The following is a 17,500-nucleotide window of genomic DNA, read 5'->3' as shown; positions in this document are numbered from 1 at the left end:
AGGGGTGTGGTCCTGAGCGGTGTCATTGTGTTGTTAGACGACCTGCTGACCGGGTCACACCCACTTCCTCCCTGAGCGGCTCACACCAGCGGGGGGGTGTGCACGCTGATTCTGCTAGCATGATTAGCATGCTGATGCATGCTGATGCTGCTAGCATGCTAACCTGTTGCTAGCAGCGCTGCTGCTCCACAGGATGTGATGTCACCAGGAGCTGCGTTGGTTCTTCTTCTCTGGTCTTTCTGAACGTTGGCTCATAAAGCAGCGGGACGACACGCTGGACCCCGTTGTCATGGCGACCAGCCCCGCCTCCTGCCCCCCATTCCCCCTGAGTGTAAACAGTAGCCCTGCTCATCCCGGTGGGGGGGTTTGATGAACTGGACATTCCTGCCTCCTGCTGGTTTGATGACACACAGGCGGCGCCGGCGAGGAGTCGGTTCGCACCGTACCGCCGGGTCAGACCGGGTCAGATCGGGTCAGATCGGGTCAGACCGGGTCAGATCGGGTCAGATCGGGTCAGACAGGGTCAGACCGGGTCAGTATGAGGCTCAGAACACCAGAAAGGCCCGCTGGGGGGGGGGGAGGCACAGCAGAACCACGCAGAATAGACAGCTGGATGAATCACAGATACCTCCCAGTACAACGGCTAACAGGCCAACGAGGTAGCAGGCTAGCAGGCTAACAGGCTAGCAGGCTAAAAGGCTAGCAGGCTGTGTTGTCATTCCCTTTGTGTGACCCCAGAAATCTTCAACATTTATTTTTCATTGGGCTCCACTTTCATCCTGGTCTGAATCCCGACCTGGGGGCTGGACCGGTTCATCTGAGCTGGACCGGTTCATCTGAGCTGGACCGGTTCCTCTGAGCTGGACCGGTTCATCTGAGCTGGACCGGTTCCTCTGAGCTGGACCGGTTCATCTGAGCTGGACCGGTTCATCTGAGCTGGACTGGAGGACAAATCCGTGGTGAGAGCGGCGCCCGACTCCAGGTCAGAGTGTGATGGAAGTGTTGTACATGAGGGTCAGGCCTGGTCCTGGGTCCTCAGGCCTTGTCCTGGGTCCTCAGGCCGGGGCCGACGGTGACACGTGAGGGTCCAGGCTGACAGGAAGCCTCTGGGGGGGCAGTTCCCCCCAGGAGGAGACGCTGTGAAACAAAGCAACTCCCAGCAGGAAGGAAGCACTTCTCTTTCAGACCCGCCGCCCGTCCATTGGCCGCCACCGTCAGGGACGGCTCACCACACCCCCACTCTTCATCACATGATCCTCATCATCAGGTCAGGGGGCTCTAGAGACGCTCGTGTCTTCAGGGGGGGTAAGCCCCGCCTCTTCCTGTGACCCGTGGGGAGTTGCTGATGAAAACGAGACGACACACAGCACTCATAGATAGATAGATAGATAGATACTTTATTAATCCCGGAGGAAATTGCATATATCCACTGCTCAGGCATTACTTAACAAATAATACTGGATAAACACCAGGAGAAAAGGAAACATTGACATCACAGGACATACCACAAGACATACATTACACTAACAGACAGACACATGCAGCACTAACAGGACTTATATACTAAACTATAACTAAAATATAAACAGTAAAAAAATTAAAATATTACAGTATTAAAATATAAACAGTATAAAATAAAATCTAAACAGTATAAAATTGAATTAAAATATAAAACAGTATAAAAAATAAATAAATTATATATATATATATATACAACAGTATAAAATTAAATTTAAATTAAATTAAATTAAATTAAATCCATTTTCAACCCCGTGCTGACCTCGCCACCTCCCCCCCGCTCCTCCTGAGAGAGTCATTGTACCCCCTGATGGCACGGGGCACGAAGGAGGACCTCAGCCTCTCTGTGGAGGCGCTGTGTGACAGCAGTCTGCCGCTGAAGGTGCTTCTCTGCTGGGAGAAGGTGGTGTGTAGGGGGTGCCTGGTGTTGTTCATGATGGCCTTAATTTTAGACATGGTCCTGCTCTCCAGAAGCATATCCACAGAGTCCAGGCTCAGCCCGACCACTGAGCCCGCTCTGCGGATGAGTCTGTTCAGACGGTCCATATCTCTTTTCCTGGCCCCCCCACCCCAACACACAATGGCGTATGACAGCACACTGGAGACTACGGACTGATAGAACATGAAAAGGAGCTTAGGACAGATGTTGAAGGAGGCCAGCCTCCTTAGGAAGTACATCCTGCTTTGCCCCTTCTTGTACACACAGTTGGAGTTGAGTGACCAGTCCAGTCTGCTGTCTAGCTGCAGTCCCAGGTACTGATAGTTTCCTACCACCCCCACCTCACTGCCATTGATGATCACCGGCTGTGGAGAGGGAGGTGCCCGCCGGAAATCCAGCACCATCTCCTTTGTCTTGGAGACGTTGAGCTGGAGCTGGTTCTGTTGGCACCACTCCACGAAGTCAGCCACCAATGCCCTGTACCCCCCCTCATCACCCTCCCGGATACATGCCACTATCGCGGTGTCATCGGAGTACTTCTGTATGTGGCATGTATCCGAGTTGTGCTTGAAGTCTGATGTGTAGAGGGTGAAGAGAATGGGGGATAGAACGGTCCCCTGTGGCGCCCCCGTGCTGCTGGTCACCATAGAAGACAAGCAGTCCCCCATACGGACGTACTGGGGTCTGTCCGTTAGGTAGTCCGTAATCCAGCTCACGAGGTAGGGGTCCACAGCCATGGAGGTCAGTTTTTTCTGCAGGAGCTGGGGCTGGATGGTGTTGAAGGCACTCGAAAAGTCGAAGAAGAGCACTCTGACCGCACAGCCCCCGGCGTCCAGGTAGGAGAGTGTGCGGTGGAGGAGGTACATGACAGCATCGTCAACCCCAACCTTGGCCTGATAGGCAAACTGGAGAGGGTCCATAGCACCCTGCACCTGTGGACGCATGAGCTCCAGGACCAGTCGCTCTAGGGTCTTCATTACGTGGGAGGTAAGAGCGACCGGTCGGTGGTCGTTGAGCTCAGTAGGGCGTCCTTTCTTGGGTACAGGGACAATGCAGGAGGTCTTCCACAGTGACGGGACCCTCCCCAGCCGCAGACTGAGGTTGAACAATTGTTGCAGGGGGTCCCCTAGTTCCGAAGCACAGGCTCGGAGGAGTCTTGGGGAGACCTTATCTGGTCCAGCCGCCTTGTAGGGACGGAGCCTCCTCAGCGTTGTCGTCACCAGGTCTGCAGTGATGATGGTCTCGGTCGTGGTGGGAGCAGGAGGTTGTGGCGAGGTTGGAAGTCCAGTGGTTGAGGTGGGGCCGTTGAGCTTCGCAGTTCTTGGACTTGGCTCGGCAGAAGTGGCAGGGGTGGAAGGAGAGGAAGCACAGGAGGAGGGAGCATCAGTGGAGCGGTCTGTAGGGCCAGGAGAGGCGTGTAGGCCAAGAGAGGTCTGTAGTCCAGGAGAGGCCTGGGACGAGGAGCCGGGAGTGGTGGGGGAGCTGAACCGATTGAAAAAGCTGTTAAGTTCATTCGCTCGTTCAATATTCCCCTCCACAGTGCTGCGCCCTTTCCCGTGTCCGGTGATGGTTCTCATCCCATTCCAGACCTCCCGCACTTGGTTGCGCCCCAGCTGCTTCTCCAGCTTCCTCCTGTACGCCTCCTTGGCCTCCCTCAGGCAGAGTCTCACTTCCTTCTGGGCCTTCCTCATCTCCTCCTCGTTCTTGGTCCTGAACGCCCGCTTCTTCCTGTTCAGGACAGCCTTGACTTCCTTGGTTACCCATGGTTTGTTGTTGGGGTAACACCTGATTGTCCTGACAGGGGCCACGGTGTCCACACAGAAGTTTATGTAGTCTGTAAAACACTGAGCTGCCCCCTCAATGTCTTCCCCATGTGAGCCCACAATAACATCCCAGTCGGTGGTCTGGAAGCAGTTCCTCAGCATCTCCTCTGCTTCCGGGGACCACCTCCTGACCTGTCGTGTTGTTGCTGGCAGCCGTTTCACCAGCGGGATGTAGGTGGGCTGTAGGTGCACTAGGTTATGGTCTGATTTACCTAGTGGAGGGAGGGGGGTGGCGGTGTATGCCTCCTTAGCATTAGTGTAGAACAGATCGATGGTTCTGTTCTTCCGTGTGGGACAGTCTACACACTGGACCATTGTGGGGAGAGATGAGTCCAGGGTGACGTGGTTAAAGTCACCTGTGATGATGACGAGCGCCTCCGGGTGCCGGGTCCGAAGAGCAGAGGTGGTCCCACAGATGGTCTCTCGTGCCGTCTCAGGGTCCGCCCGTGGAGGGATGTAGACAGTGAGGACAATGACGTGTGAGAATTCCCGCGCCAGGTAGTAGGGTCTGATGCTAACAGCTGTTAGCTCCAGGTCGCGGTTACACATGCTCATGCTCTTATTGTGAAGGTGCACTAGAGAAACACGCTCTTATTATGAAAGGGGTTTGTGATGAAGATGAAGATGAAGATGAACCAGGACGAACAACGACGCTGAGCTCACATCCTTGGACTGAAGGGGTTAACGATGAGGTCAGTGATGACATCACATCTACATGTCTGGATTCACACCAACAACCAATGAGCTGATCGATGAACTGATTAATAAACTGAACAATGACTTGATCAATAAATTGATCAATAATGTCATCAATTGAGGAAACAACTCAAAAAGTCATTGTTTGAGTACTAAACATGAATCCATAATAATGAACACGAATGGATAACCTGCATGAGAACACAAGAACACGAGAACACGAGAACATGAGAACACAAAAAAATTAGTACATGAGAACACAAGAACATGAGAACACGAGAACATGAGAAAATTAATGCATAAGAAGACTAGAACATGAGAACATGAGAACATGAGAACACGAAAACATGAAAATTAGTACATAACAACATAAGAACATGAGAACACAAGAACATGAGAACATGAGAAAATTAGTACATGAGAAGACGAGAACAGGAGAACATGAGAAAATTTGTACATAAGAAGACTAGAACATGAGAACATAAGAACACGAGAACATGAAAATTAGTACATAACAACATGAGAACATGAGAAAATTAGCAAATTTCCCCACTGTGGGACAATAAAGGTCTATTATTATTATTATTAACACGCTGATGGGTCTGACCCAGACCTCACACTCGGTTCTGTAAAACAACGTTTCTCAAGACTTTTCCGTTCAGGATCTTCTGGTCTGATAGACGAGGCCACGCCTCCTCCACAGAACCATCTGGAACCAATCACAGGGCAGGGGCGTCGACTTAAAACAACAAACCCCACTTGAGGAATTCTGAAACCCAGTCATAGAAGAAACAAACTTCACACGCGTGACCTTGATGTTCCTGATTGGAGGAAGAACAAACCGATCGACCTGATTGATCTGTGATTAGAAGGAACATCATTGTGTTTAACTGATCACTGAGTCGGATCACGCCCCCCCTCCAGACCATCACGGCTGGTGTCGGGGTTCGGCTTTGGGTTTGTTGGTGTGGGGGTCAAAGGTCAGTTCTGGGTGCGTGTGATCGCAGCCGGAGGTGCAGCTTCACGCTGGGGGGAGGAACACGTCCGCTCTGAGCGCCTCTGGGTCCAGCCAGGGACCGGACTCCCTGGCACCGGCCTGGGGGGGGGGTGTCTCCCTGAGTTACCAGCAGGAGAGACTCCACCCAGGAGGCGGGGCATACACAGAAGAGCCAATGACCTCCTGAGTTCACCACAACACAAACATCCAGGACGGCGGCGCCTTCCTCCCCCCGCTGCTGTTTTTAGAACTCCTGGGTCTGCTGACGTCCACCGGGGTCTGACCCCCCCGCCCCCCGCGCAACCCTAGTCGCAACTCTAGATTATTGTCAGTCTGATCAATAATCAATAATCAATAAATGGACCAATTTCACCTCCAGACGTTGAAACTGATACATAGACTGAAGGAGAGGCTGAGCTGCTGCTCTCTGCTGCCCCCTGCTGGCCATGTGCTGCAGCAGCACAACAACACAAACAACAAACTAACAACAAGGAAACAACAACACAAACAACACAAACAACAAAGAAAACAAAGAAACAACAACACATAGGACAGTTTTTTTTCCCTGAAGGACAGTAAAAACCCGTAACCCACGGCAACCAGAACCTACAAGATCTCTGCTGTTGAACAGTGAAAACTAATGAAAGTGAATGTAGGTGCAACGAGCAGGAGGCGGGGCAACAGGTCAGGAGGCGGGACTTCTTGCCCGTATTTATAATTTGGTGGTTGATGGCGTGTTTAACCACAGGTGACCCCTCAGAGCTGTTCAGGTTAGCACGCCAGCTAACGCTCTGAGGAGGCGTGTCACCGTCAGGTTTATCTGGACCAATCAACTTCCTGTCAGACAGGCTCCACCTTAAAGTCACTTCCTGTTTCTGCTGCTGTCAGTTCATTCGTCACAGATGATCCCATCTGGTTCCCTGCTCCCTGACGGGGGGGCTGTAATCCATCCAGATTACATCATCATGACATCATGACCCTCCTCCTGTGGGGATTAATCTCCTGCTAGCATGTTAGCATGATCTGAGCGCCAGATGGCGTCCAACGCCAAGCCCCGCCCACAATCAAGATTAAGATTAGAACACACACACACACACACACACACACAATCACACACACACACACACACACACACACACACAATCACACACACACACACACACACACAGACACACACACACACACAATCACACACACACACACACACACAGACACACACACGCACACACACAGACACAGACACAGTAACACACACACACACGCACACACACACACATACACACACACACACAGACACACACACACACACAATCACACACACACACACACGCACACACATACACACACACACACACAGACACACACAATCACACACACACACACAGACACACACACAATCACACACACACACACACACACACACACACACACACACACAATCACACACACACACACACATACACACACACACACACAGACACACACAATCACACACACACACACACACACACACACACACAATCACACACACACACACACACACACAGACACACACACGCACACGCACACACACACACATACACACACACACACACACACACACAATCACACACACACACACACACACACACACACACACACACACACACACACACACACATCGGAGGCTTAGGGTTGGAAATGGGAGTGTAGATGGGGGGTTGGGGAGTGGATTAAAGTATTTTTACCACAAAGCCTCGTATCGCCGGCGCGCGTCTGAAACGGAGAGGCGGGGGCGGGGCAGGAGGTGAGGGGGGGCAGATTGCAGAGGATTCTCAGCCGCTTCAGTCACACGTTCAGTCGGACCCGGTCTCCAGCGGCTCCTCGTACTCCCATCCTCTGTGGCCCGGCCCCCCCCCGTGTGGCAAGGCCCCCCCGAGGCCCCCCCATGGGCTTCCTGGAGAACTACCAGGAGATCGACCCGGTGACGCTCAACCTGTGCATCCTGATCGCCAGCTACGTCATCCTGCTGCTGGTCTTCCTCATCTCCTGCGTGCTGTACGACTGCCGGGGAAAAGACCCCGCCCAGGAGTACGCCCCCGACCCCCCGGCGCCGTCCCCCATCCGCCTGGTGGTGATGCAGAGCCCCCCCGCGGCGGGGGGGCGCTGGGACGCAGCCAATATGATCGCCACCTACCACCAGCCCACGCAGAAGAAGAGCACCATGGTCTGAGCCAGGCCCCGCCCCCCGGCGCCGCCCCGCCCCTGACCTTTGAACTCTCTCACCACTACTTCCTCCCCCAGGACCATGGCAGTGACGGACCCCCAGGGGCCCCTACTGACACGGTAAGAGCCTGCCACACGTGTGTAGCAGCTCAGATCCCTTTAGCTGGCAGCCGGGGGGGCAAAGACAGACGCTCAGGTCTGTCCTGGGGGGTAACGACAGGGCATGTCTGTCCTGGGGGGTAACAACAGGCATGTCTGTCCTGGGGGGTAATAACAGACAGGTCTGTCCTGGGGGGTAACAACAGGCTGGTCTGTCCTGGGGGGTAATAACAGACAGGTCTGTCCTGGGGGGTAATAACAGACAGGTCTGTCCTGGGGGGTAACAACAGGCTGGTCTGTCCTGGGGGGTAATAACAGACAGGTCTGTCCTGGGGGGTAACGACAGGGCATGTCTGTCCTGGGGGGTAATAACAGACAGGTCTGTCCTGGGGGGTAACGACAGGGCATGTCTGTCCTGGGGGGTAACAACAGGCATGTCTGTCCTGGGGGGTAACAACAGACAGGTCTGTCCTGGGGGGTAACAACAGGCTGGTCTGTCCTGGGGGGTAATAACAGACAGGTCTGTCCTGGGGGGTAACAACAGGCTGGTCTGTCCTGGAGGGTAATAACAGACAGGTCTGTCCTGGGGGGTAACGACAGGGCATGTCTGTCCTGGGGGGTAATAACAGACAGGTCTGTCCTGGGGGATGAACACGTCTCCAGTGGACTTTGACCCCAGCAGAGATAACGCTGTTATGTGATTGATGACTGCAGTTCAGAGAGCAGCGATCAATAACCCCCTCACGTGTGTCAGAACCGAACAGCTGATCAAACATACACGCATGACATCACAAACTGGCACGCCCCAGCAGGCGTTACCATGACAACCGCAGTCTGTTGGGGCCGAAGGTTCAGACGACGGTTGACGTTCAGCGGGCACCGCAGGGATCAATATCTGTTACCGAGACCTGATCAATGGCACACAGAACGATCAGACCTCAATCAACCAAACCCTGATCAATCAGACACTAATCAATCACACTTTGTTGTAGTTTATTGTAGTTTGGAATGACCCACTTGAACACATCATTTAATGTTTTCATACTGTCATGTGACGTGTGACATCATCTTCAGGTGAATCAGGTGTTCATTGCGAAGCTCAGACCAAAGCTTCCTTTTCCTTATCACTGGTTTCCGTGGCGATAAGCCGTGTAAACGTGTGAGTGATTAGCGTGTTTACTGAGTAACCAGAGACCTGCTGACAGAGATGATGCCTTCAAGGCCTCCGTGCTTCTCGGCGCTCTGAGCCTGAACCGGTCAGACCCTTCAGAGGGTCTAAAACCAGATGGATTCCTATTGGCTGAGTCCAGTGGGCGGAGACTTCCAGTGACACCTGAATGGAGGTGACGGTGTTAGCCTGTTAGCTTCTGGGGCCCCACCTCACCTGCTTCTTCAGCTCTACAAATGTCATTGGTTCCTTCCTGGCACATCCCCCGCCCCCTTCCAGGAAACCCTGCTTTTTTTACAGGAAGTGAAGGTCCGGTCATGGCCCTGTCCTGATGCCTGCCCAACCCTGATTATCATCATCACCATCACCATCATCATCACCATCATCACCATCATCATCACCATCATCATCACCATCATCACAATCATCATCACCATCACCATCATCACCATCATCACCAATATCACCATCACCACCATCATCATCACCATCATCATCACCATCATCACCATCATCACCATCATCATCATCACCATCATCATCACCATCATCACCATCATCACCATCATCACCATCATCATCACCATCATCACCATCATCATCACCATCATCATCACCATCATCACCATCATCACCATCATCATCACCATCATCACCATCATCATCACCATCATCACCATCATCATCACCATCATCATCACCATCATCACCATCATCACCATCATCATCACCATCATCACCATCATCACCATCATCATCACCATCATCACCATCATCATCACCATCATCACCATCATCACCACTATCACCATCACCACCATCATCATCATCATCATCACCATCATCACCATCATCATCACCATCATCATCATCACCATCATCACCATCATCATCATCACCATCATCATCATCACCATCATCACCACCATCATCATCACCATCATTATCACCATCACAATCATCATCATCATTATTGTCATCACCATCATCATCATCACTATCACCATCATCATCATCATCACCATCATTATCATCATCACCATCATCACAATCACCATCACAATCACCATCATCATCATCACCATCATCAGATCATCATCATCACCATCATCATCATCACCATCATCATCATCATCATCATCACCACCATCATCATCGCCATCATTATCATCATCACCATCATCACCATCACCATCACCATCACTGGCAGACCGCCAGTGACACCAGCGTGTTGAACACCTAGAACATGTGAAACACTCGACCAATCAGGAGAGGGTTTCAGACCCAGCTCATCAGAGACACGCCCCCAGAGACACGCCTGTAGGACCCCCCCCCCCCCCAGTTCAGACGAACAGATGTTTGATTCTACATTTAAATAATGAGTTTTTCTGACTTCCTGTGATGTCATCGTGTGTGTCCCCCCCCTTGATCTGTCGGCTGTCCATCAGGTCAATCTGTCCACTGCACTCAGGCATCAAGCCCTAAACCAATTAGAGAGCCGGTTAACCTGGTCACGTGACCCACAAAGCCTCTTTACCCCCCCATGTGCCTCCCCAGACTGGGCCGTTCCATAACTGACCCACAATCACAGCCAGTTTAAAGTGGTTAATTAATTGATTGATTGATTCACTGACTGATTGATTGATGGCTGGATTGATTGATCAGCTGATTGATTGATTGAGGACCATGTAGGCCCCCTTCTGTCTCCTGCTTCACGTCTTTCTGACTGAGTATTCCAGAGCTCAGAACTCCTTTGTGGAGGGGGCCCAGCAGAGGGTTGAACTTTGACCACCATAAAGGCCCTGGGGCCCCCAGAGGCCCTGCTCACATTCAGAGCCGTTATGTAAGCGGGCTCCACCTCGAGACGTCACTGTCGCTCCGACTTATGGCCTCCAGCAACTAGAACACGATAGAGCTGCGTCACCACAATCAATACAGATCCATAATCAATATCAGGTTCTTCACGAACAAACACAGCATGTGACCCGGGATCAATACGTCTATGTGTTGACAGGGCGGGCCGCTTCATCAATAATTCATCAGTTTGAGCTCCACACTATATGTACAGTATATTACTGATTAATAATCATTGATCCTTATTGATTACCAGCTATAAACTGTCACCATGTAAATGTAGTGACACAGCGAACAGGGAACACTTCCTCCACCACAGAAGAAGAGTTACGGCGACCACACCTGAAGTCATTTACGCCTGAAAGTAAACGTTTTGAACATTTTAAACGTCCGGACGGAATGGCTCCGCCTACCTGGTCTCTGATTGGTGTGGTTCCGCCCCGTCTGGACGCTGATTGGCTTGGAGGGCTGTCCCTCAGCGTCTCTCCACCGGGCGGGGCTCCAGCAGCAGCCGGAGAGCAGCGAGCTGCTGGCCGGCAGCAGACCGTCTGTGAGGGAGGAGCCGCGGGCAGCGGGGGGGTTCCGGCCGCCGGTGATGCTGGTGGATGTTTGTCACGTGACGGCGGGACCGTGAGCCGGTACCGGGACAGGATGCTGCCGAGGAAGCGGCTGAAGCGGGGGCTGTAGGTCGCAGCGGGGGGGACGTTAGCTTGAGTAGCATCGCGGTAGCTCATGCTAGGCCTTCCGTTCGGCTCCCTGACTGACGCCGGTCCTTGTCTGCGCTCTGCCGGGCTCTGCTTCGCGGCCTGCGGGGAGATGAAGCGGGTGAACAGCCTCCAGAGGTAAGGAGCGGCCCGGTGGCCCCGGTCCGGTGGCTCCGACCCGGAACCTCTGGACCGGGGGAGCGGGATGCGTCACTTCTGGTCCGTGATTTATCACCTGTAATCATTCCGTAACGTGAAGAGGTGGTCGTCACAGAGCTGGAACCTGCTGTCAGCAGCCAATCAGATACGAGCATTCATCTAGACCTGAATAAAAGAACACAGATCTGTTCCTGTGTGTGTGTGTGTGTGTGTGTGTGTGTGTGTGTGTGTGTGTGTGTGTGTGTGTGTGTGTGTGTGTGTCTCTAGGTTCATGAACCGGCGGCCGGCGGCTAACCGCCGCTACCAGCCCACCGGCTACGAGCACGCCGCTAACTGCTACACGCACGCGGTGAGTGTGTCCTCTGCCCCCCATCGGGCGGCGGGACATGCCCTGACGTGTGTGTGTGTGTGTGTGTTCGTGTGTGTGTGTGTGTGTGTTCGTGTGTGTGTGTTCGTGTGTGTGCAGCTCCTCATCGCGCCGGCCTTCGTCGGCATGGCGACGCTGCACCGCCTGGCGGACAGCGGCTGGCAGCGGCTGACGGCCTGGGTGTACGGGCTGGGGCTGTGCGCCCTGTTCCTGGTGTCCACCGTGTTCCACGTGGTCACCTGGAAGAAGAGCCACATGAGGTAGGGGGGCCGAAGACGGGGGGGCTGGGGACGGGGAACCTGTCTGACCTTTCACCCCTGTTGCAGGTCGGTGGAGCAGTGCTTCCACATGTGCGACAGGGTGGTGATCTACTTCTTCATCGCCGCCTCGTACACGCCCTGGTGAGTGTCTGGCCGGCGGGGGGTGGGGGGGTGCTGGTGGGGGGGCGCTGACCCGGTCCCTGTCTCGCAGGCTGACCCTGCGGGAGCTGGGCCCGCTGGCGGCCCACATGCGCTGGCTGGTGTGGCTGATGGCGGTCGCTGGAACGCTCTACGTCGTCCTCTACCACGAGAAGTGAGTCACGTGACCGGCTCGCCCAATCAGGGCTGAGCTGCTCAGGGGCAGGGCAGGGTGGGGGTGTGATTGCACGCTAACGTGTGACCCGCTTTCTGTTTCCTCCACAGGTACAAGGTGGTGGAGCTGCTCTTCTACCTCAGTATGGGCTTCCTGCCCGCCGCTGTCCTCGTCTCCATGGTAACACACGTATGAACACACACACACACATGAACACACACACATGAACACACACGTTTGAACACACACACATGAACACACACACATGAACACACACACATGAACACACACACATGAACACACACACATGAACACACACACATGAACACACACACATGAGCACACACACATGAACACACACACATGAACACACACACATGAACACACACACATGAACACACACACATGAACACACACACATGAACACACACATGAACACACACACAGGAACACACACACATGAACACACACACAGGAACACACACATGAACACACACACATGAACACACACACATGAACACACACACATGAACACACACACATGAACACACACACATGAACACACACACATGAACACACACACATGAACACACACACATGAACACACACATGAACACACACATGAACACACACACATGAACACACACGTTTGAACACACACACATGAACACACACACATGAACACACACACACATGAACACACACACATGAACACACACACATGAACACACACACATGAGCACACACACATGAACACACACACATAAACACACACATGAACACACACACATGAACACACACACATGAACACACACATGAACACACACACATGAACACACACGTTTGAACACACACACATGAACACACACACATACAAACACACACGTATGAACACACATGTTTGAACACACACACACACATGAACACACACATGAACACACACACATGACCACACACACATGAACACACACACATGAACACACACGTTTGAACACACACATACACACACGTTTGAACACACACACACGTACAAACACACACGTTTGAACACACACACATGAACACACACACATGAACACACACATACACACACGTTTGAACACACACACATGAACACACACATGAACACACACACATGAACACACACATACACACACACGTTTGAACACACACACGTACGAACACACACGTTTGAACACACACACACACATGAACACACACATGAACACACACACGTATGAACACACACATGAACACGTACTCACCTGTGCTGACCTTTGTGGTGACCTCCAGACCAACACGGAGGGCCTCCAGGAGCTGGCGTGGGGGGGCCTGATATACTGCGTGGGCGTGTTCTTCTTCAAGTGTGACGGCGTGATCCCGTTCGCACACGCCATCTGGCACGTGTTCGTGGCGCTGGCGGCCGCCGTTCACTACTACGCCATCTGGAGGTACCTTTACCGGGCCCCTGGCCCCGCCCCGTCCCGCCTGTGACCACCCGAGGGAAGGCCACACCCTGGAGCGGCGCCGGTCGCTGGTGGATTGTTTACTGTTTTCTAACAGACAAACTGGGGGGGGGACCAAAGACACATCCATGTTGACGGCCTGACTGAGTTTCTATCAGTCACATTCCACTCTGGGCCCCCGGGGGCCCCCACAGCAGTTGGAGGGTCAAACACTGGGGACACCGAACAAGGTGCTGGGGGGCGGGTCTGGTCCCGCTGGGGGGCAGGAACACGTTTGATTTAAATAAAGATGCCAGCGTTTGAACCAGCCGACCTTTGACCCTTGGCTGGCAGCAGGTCAGCTGTTTGGACTCACTGGAGCGGGTCAGTTCTGAGCCGCCGGCGCCCCCCGCTGGTGGCAGCTGGTACCTGACGGTGTGTGTGTGGTCACACTAGTCTATTCCCACATTTCCAGCGGTTCCCCCGTTGAAGCGGGTTCTCCATTGTGTGTGTGTGTGTGTGTGTGTGTGTGTGTTCTCACTGGTGTGTTGTGGGTGTGTTTCCTACCGGTTGTGTGTCGTGGTCATGTGACCCCGCCCTCAGGGCCTCATATTGTGTGCACTGTGATTCATACATGACAATAAAAGTAGTAACGCCCCCCCCCCCCGGCTGCAGGTCGTCATTGAGTCCAGGTTGTACCACCATCACCACCACATGAAGCTAGTTAGCATAGCATCGCTCAAAGAGGAGGACCATGGGATATGTAGTTATTAAATCTTCGGGTCGGTTCCATCAGAACCGGGTCTCATCCTGGTCCATCGATCCTTCACACAGCTTCAGGGACTGCAATGAACCAGCCAATCACAGAGCAGCAGCCACCAGCTGTAGGTTCCCACCCTTCATCGCAGCTTCAGCCAATCACGCCACACAAACTCACCTTCATCATCTTCATCGTGTTGGGGGCGTGGTCGTTGCTGCTGAGGGGTTTAACAGTTCCTGCTGGGGCCTGAAGGGGGCGCCACAGCAGGAGCGACAGTGACCCCGCCCTGAGGCGTGTGCTGACAGAGACCACACGCGTGTTGTTTATTCTTTAATCTGTTGTGCCGTTAAAATACATCATCAGTACTGATAGGAAAAATACTGTACAAAACACACCAGCTCTAGAAACACCTTCACCTGTCACACCTGGAGCAGCGGCTCCACGCCACGTCACCTCCGCTACATTCACACCCCACCGCTGGGGGGCGGCGCCGAGCCACGGATCCTAAATCAACACGGACTAATCACGCTAAGCAAAAACAAGTATCAACAACTGCAGGTCAGGGGTCGCGTCTCGCTCCGCAGGACAGAAAGCATCGAGTCATGCTGAAAAGAAGGAGGCGGCTAAACGGGGCGGAGAAAGGAGGTGGCGGCTAGAGGGGGCGGAGCTTTAACGCTAACAGAATACATGTTTACATATCTATATAGACTCATATACGTCTCCATCTGAGGAAGGAAAACGGTGGATAAATAGGAGGCGGAGCAACCCGGCGACAACCAGGAGTGACGGCGTTCCGCTCAGGGTTATTGCTGAGTCATGGCGGATGTTTGGGAGAAACGATTGGACGCGGGATTGGATCCGGACGCGTTACACCGACACGAGCTGCGGCGTAGAAAACCAGTCTGAAGGGGGCAGGGCCGGGAGCGGGGGCGGGGCAGCTCTGTACTCCTCAGGTGTGTGTCAGGACTCTGTCGGGTCTTTTCAGACAGAACGCAGAACAACGGAAACTCGTGACCAAACGATCGTACTGGGGGCGGGGCAGGGGGTGGAGCCACCAAAGAGACGTCCTTCAAGGCGGAGGGGCGTGGCGGGGGCGGGGCTCACAGCGGGCCGTGCCGCGCCTCGTACTTGGCCACAATGTTCCGGCAGCGGCCCAGCTCCTTCCTCATGTCGGCGACCTCCAATCGCAGCGCGGCGTTCTCCTTCTCCAGAAACCCCGCCCTGATGGCGATCTGGTTCTCCTTCAGCCTCCGCGCGTCCCGCGACCGCTTGGCCGCCACGTTGTTCTTCCTGCGCCGGGCCCAGTACCGGTCGTCCTGGGGGAGCAGAGGGGCGGGGTTAAAGAGGCGGAGCTCAACAGCAGCTAGCGGTGAGTGGCTGTCAACAACGCTAATGCTAAGGTCAGTCAGTAACTTTCTACTCTGCCCCCCCCTCACCTTCATGTACTCGGGGATGAACACCTTGCCCCCCCCTCACCTTCATGTCCTCGGGGATGAACACCTTGCGGGCCTTCTTGATCATGGGTTGGGGCTTCAGCTCCTCGGCGGAGAACTTGCGCTTGCGGGGGTCGAACATCTCCTGACCCGGGACGCTGGACAGCGCCAGGTCGGCCGGGTCGGGCTCGTAGGTCAGGGGTACCTGGATGGACTCGGGGTCGATGGGGCTGGGGGTGTCCCGGGCCGAGGGCAGAGCTGCAGGACCACAAGAAGAACAGCTGTGAGCAGAAGGTCAAAGGTTACAGGAACCTGCCGACCAGTCAGCGTTCAGTCTGCTGGTTCTGATCAGTTCCCCCTCTGACCAGCAGGTGGAGCCACAACACCAGAAGACCTGGACCAGTGGAACCAACCAGCCTCCATCACACACCTGAGCCACCATCACCGTGACATCATGATGACATCACAGTGAAATGACTGACATCGTGATGACATCACAATGACATCATGATGACATCACTCGGGTTAAACTTCAGATTCTGTCAGGACTCTAAATTCAGAAACAATAAAAACCCTGTGAGGCTCCGCCTCCCACTGTATGTGACCCGCCCACCCTTTAATCACCTGTACAGGTCTGACCTCAGAACAGGAAACGGTCCAATCAAGACCCCCGACCTGGCGCAAGGCCCCTCCCCCGACAGACGGAACCAGCCAGCTGTTTGTCTGAGCAATCAGGGACTGATAAGGCGCTCTGACCCCTGACCTGGTGCATTGTGGGTCACCTGCAGCCTCAGCAGCGCCGCTCGGGTCAAAGGGCAAGAGGGTTCCTCTGTCTGGTGTCTGAAGGAGACCACGACCTAATCCGGAGGGGGCGGGGCCACCTGCAGCTGCTTTTAGGGGGCGGGGCCTCCTGCCACTGCCTTTAGGGGGCGGGGCCTCCTGCAGCAGCTCTGAGGGGGCGGGGCCTCCTGCTTGAACAATCTGTCTCTCTGTTGTTGTTGTTGCTGCTGGTGGGCGGGGCTGGTCTGGGAGGTGCCCCCCCCTCCAAACGTGACCCAGCACACCAGAGTCCATGTGAGAACAGTCTGTGCTCTGAGTGGCGGGAAGGGAGGGGGGAGCAGGAAGGGAGGGGGGAGCAGGAAGGGAGGGGGGAGCAGCAGAAAGGGTGGGGGGAGCAGGAAGGGAGGGGGGAGCAGCAGAAAGGGAGGGGGGAGCAGGAAGGGAGGGGGGAGCAGCAGAAAGGGAGGGGGAGCAGGAAGG

At 54.0% G+C, this 17,500-nt stretch overlaps 3 protein-coding genes across 4 annotated transcripts in view; 2 read left to right on the top strand and 1 right to left on the bottom strand.

The window, feature by feature from the left end:
- Nucleotides 1-7,400: 7,400 nt before the first annotated feature.
- LOC137609063 (small integral membrane protein 36-like) lies at nucleotides 7,401-7,783 on the top strand. Its single transcript, XM_068335794.1, has one exon. The coding sequence runs from the start codon at nucleotides 7,401-7,403 to the stop codon at nucleotides 7,683-7,685; it is 285 nt and encodes a 94-aa protein (XP_068191895.1). The 3' UTR covers nucleotides 7,686-7,783.
- A 3,541-nt stretch (nucleotides 7,784-11,324) lies between these two features.
- mmd (monocyte to macrophage differentiation-associated) lies at nucleotides 11,325-14,711 on the top strand. 2 transcript variants are annotated; one of them, XM_068336089.1, is made up of 7 exons: nucleotides 11,326-11,641; nucleotides 11,930-12,011; nucleotides 12,129-12,289; nucleotides 12,356-12,430; nucleotides 12,501-12,602; nucleotides 12,713-12,782; nucleotides 13,896-14,711. In XM_068336089.1, exons 1-7 carry the CDS (start codon nucleotides 11,532-11,534, stop codon nucleotides 14,094-14,096), a joined length of 801 nt encoding a protein of 266 aa, XP_068192190.1. In that variant the 5' UTR covers nucleotides 11,326-11,531; the 3' UTR covers nucleotides 14,097-14,711. The 2 variants fall into 2 exon arrangements, with proteins under 2 accessions (XP_068192189.1, XP_068192190.1); XM_068336088.1 differs by having other exon boundaries at nucleotides 11,325-11,641; nucleotides 11,930-12,289.
- Nucleotides 14,712-15,124: 413 nt separating this feature from the next.
- Nucleotides 15,125-17,500, bottom strand: part of hlfa (HLF transcription factor, PAR bZIP family member a) — a 5,785-nt gene continuing 3,409 nt past the window's right edge. The window contains exons 3-4 of the mRNA XM_068336087.1: nucleotides 16,284-16,498; nucleotides 15,125-16,123 (exon numbers count right to left, since the gene is read on the bottom strand). Coding sequence (XP_068192188.1) covers nucleotides 15,908-16,123; nucleotides 16,284-16,498 — 431 coding nt within the window. The 3' untranslated portion in view covers nucleotides 15,125-15,907. The remainder of the gene's footprint in view (nucleotides 16,124-16,283; nucleotides 16,499-17,500) is intronic.

Source organism: Antennarius striatus, chromosome 16 (genome assembly GCF_040054535.1).
Source record: "Antennarius striatus isolate MH-2024 chromosome 16, ASM4005453v1, whole genome shotgun sequence".
In the NCBI taxonomy this organism is placed as follows: domain Eukaryota; kingdom Metazoa; phylum Chordata; class Actinopteri; order Lophiiformes; family Antennariidae; genus Antennarius; species Antennarius striatus.
This window is presented reverse-complemented; position numbering and strand designations above follow the sequence as displayed.

Coding starts and splice junctions, on each gene's coding strand:
- LOC137609063 (XM_068335794.1), top strand. CDS start 7,401: ATGGGCTTCCTGGAGAACTACCAGGAGATCGACCCGGTGACGCTCAAC.
- mmd (XM_068336088.1), top strand. CDS start 11,532: ATGCTAGGCCTTCCGTTCGGCTCCCTGACTGACGCCGGTCCTTGTCTG. Junction 12,603..12,712: donor GTCGTCCTCTACCACGAGAA/GTGAGTCACGTG, acceptor TTTCCTCCACAG/GTACAAGGTGGTGGAGCTGC. Junction 12,783..13,895: donor CCGCTGTCCTCGTCTCCATG/GTAACACACGTA, acceptor GGTGACCTCCAG/ACCAACACGGAGGGCCTCCA.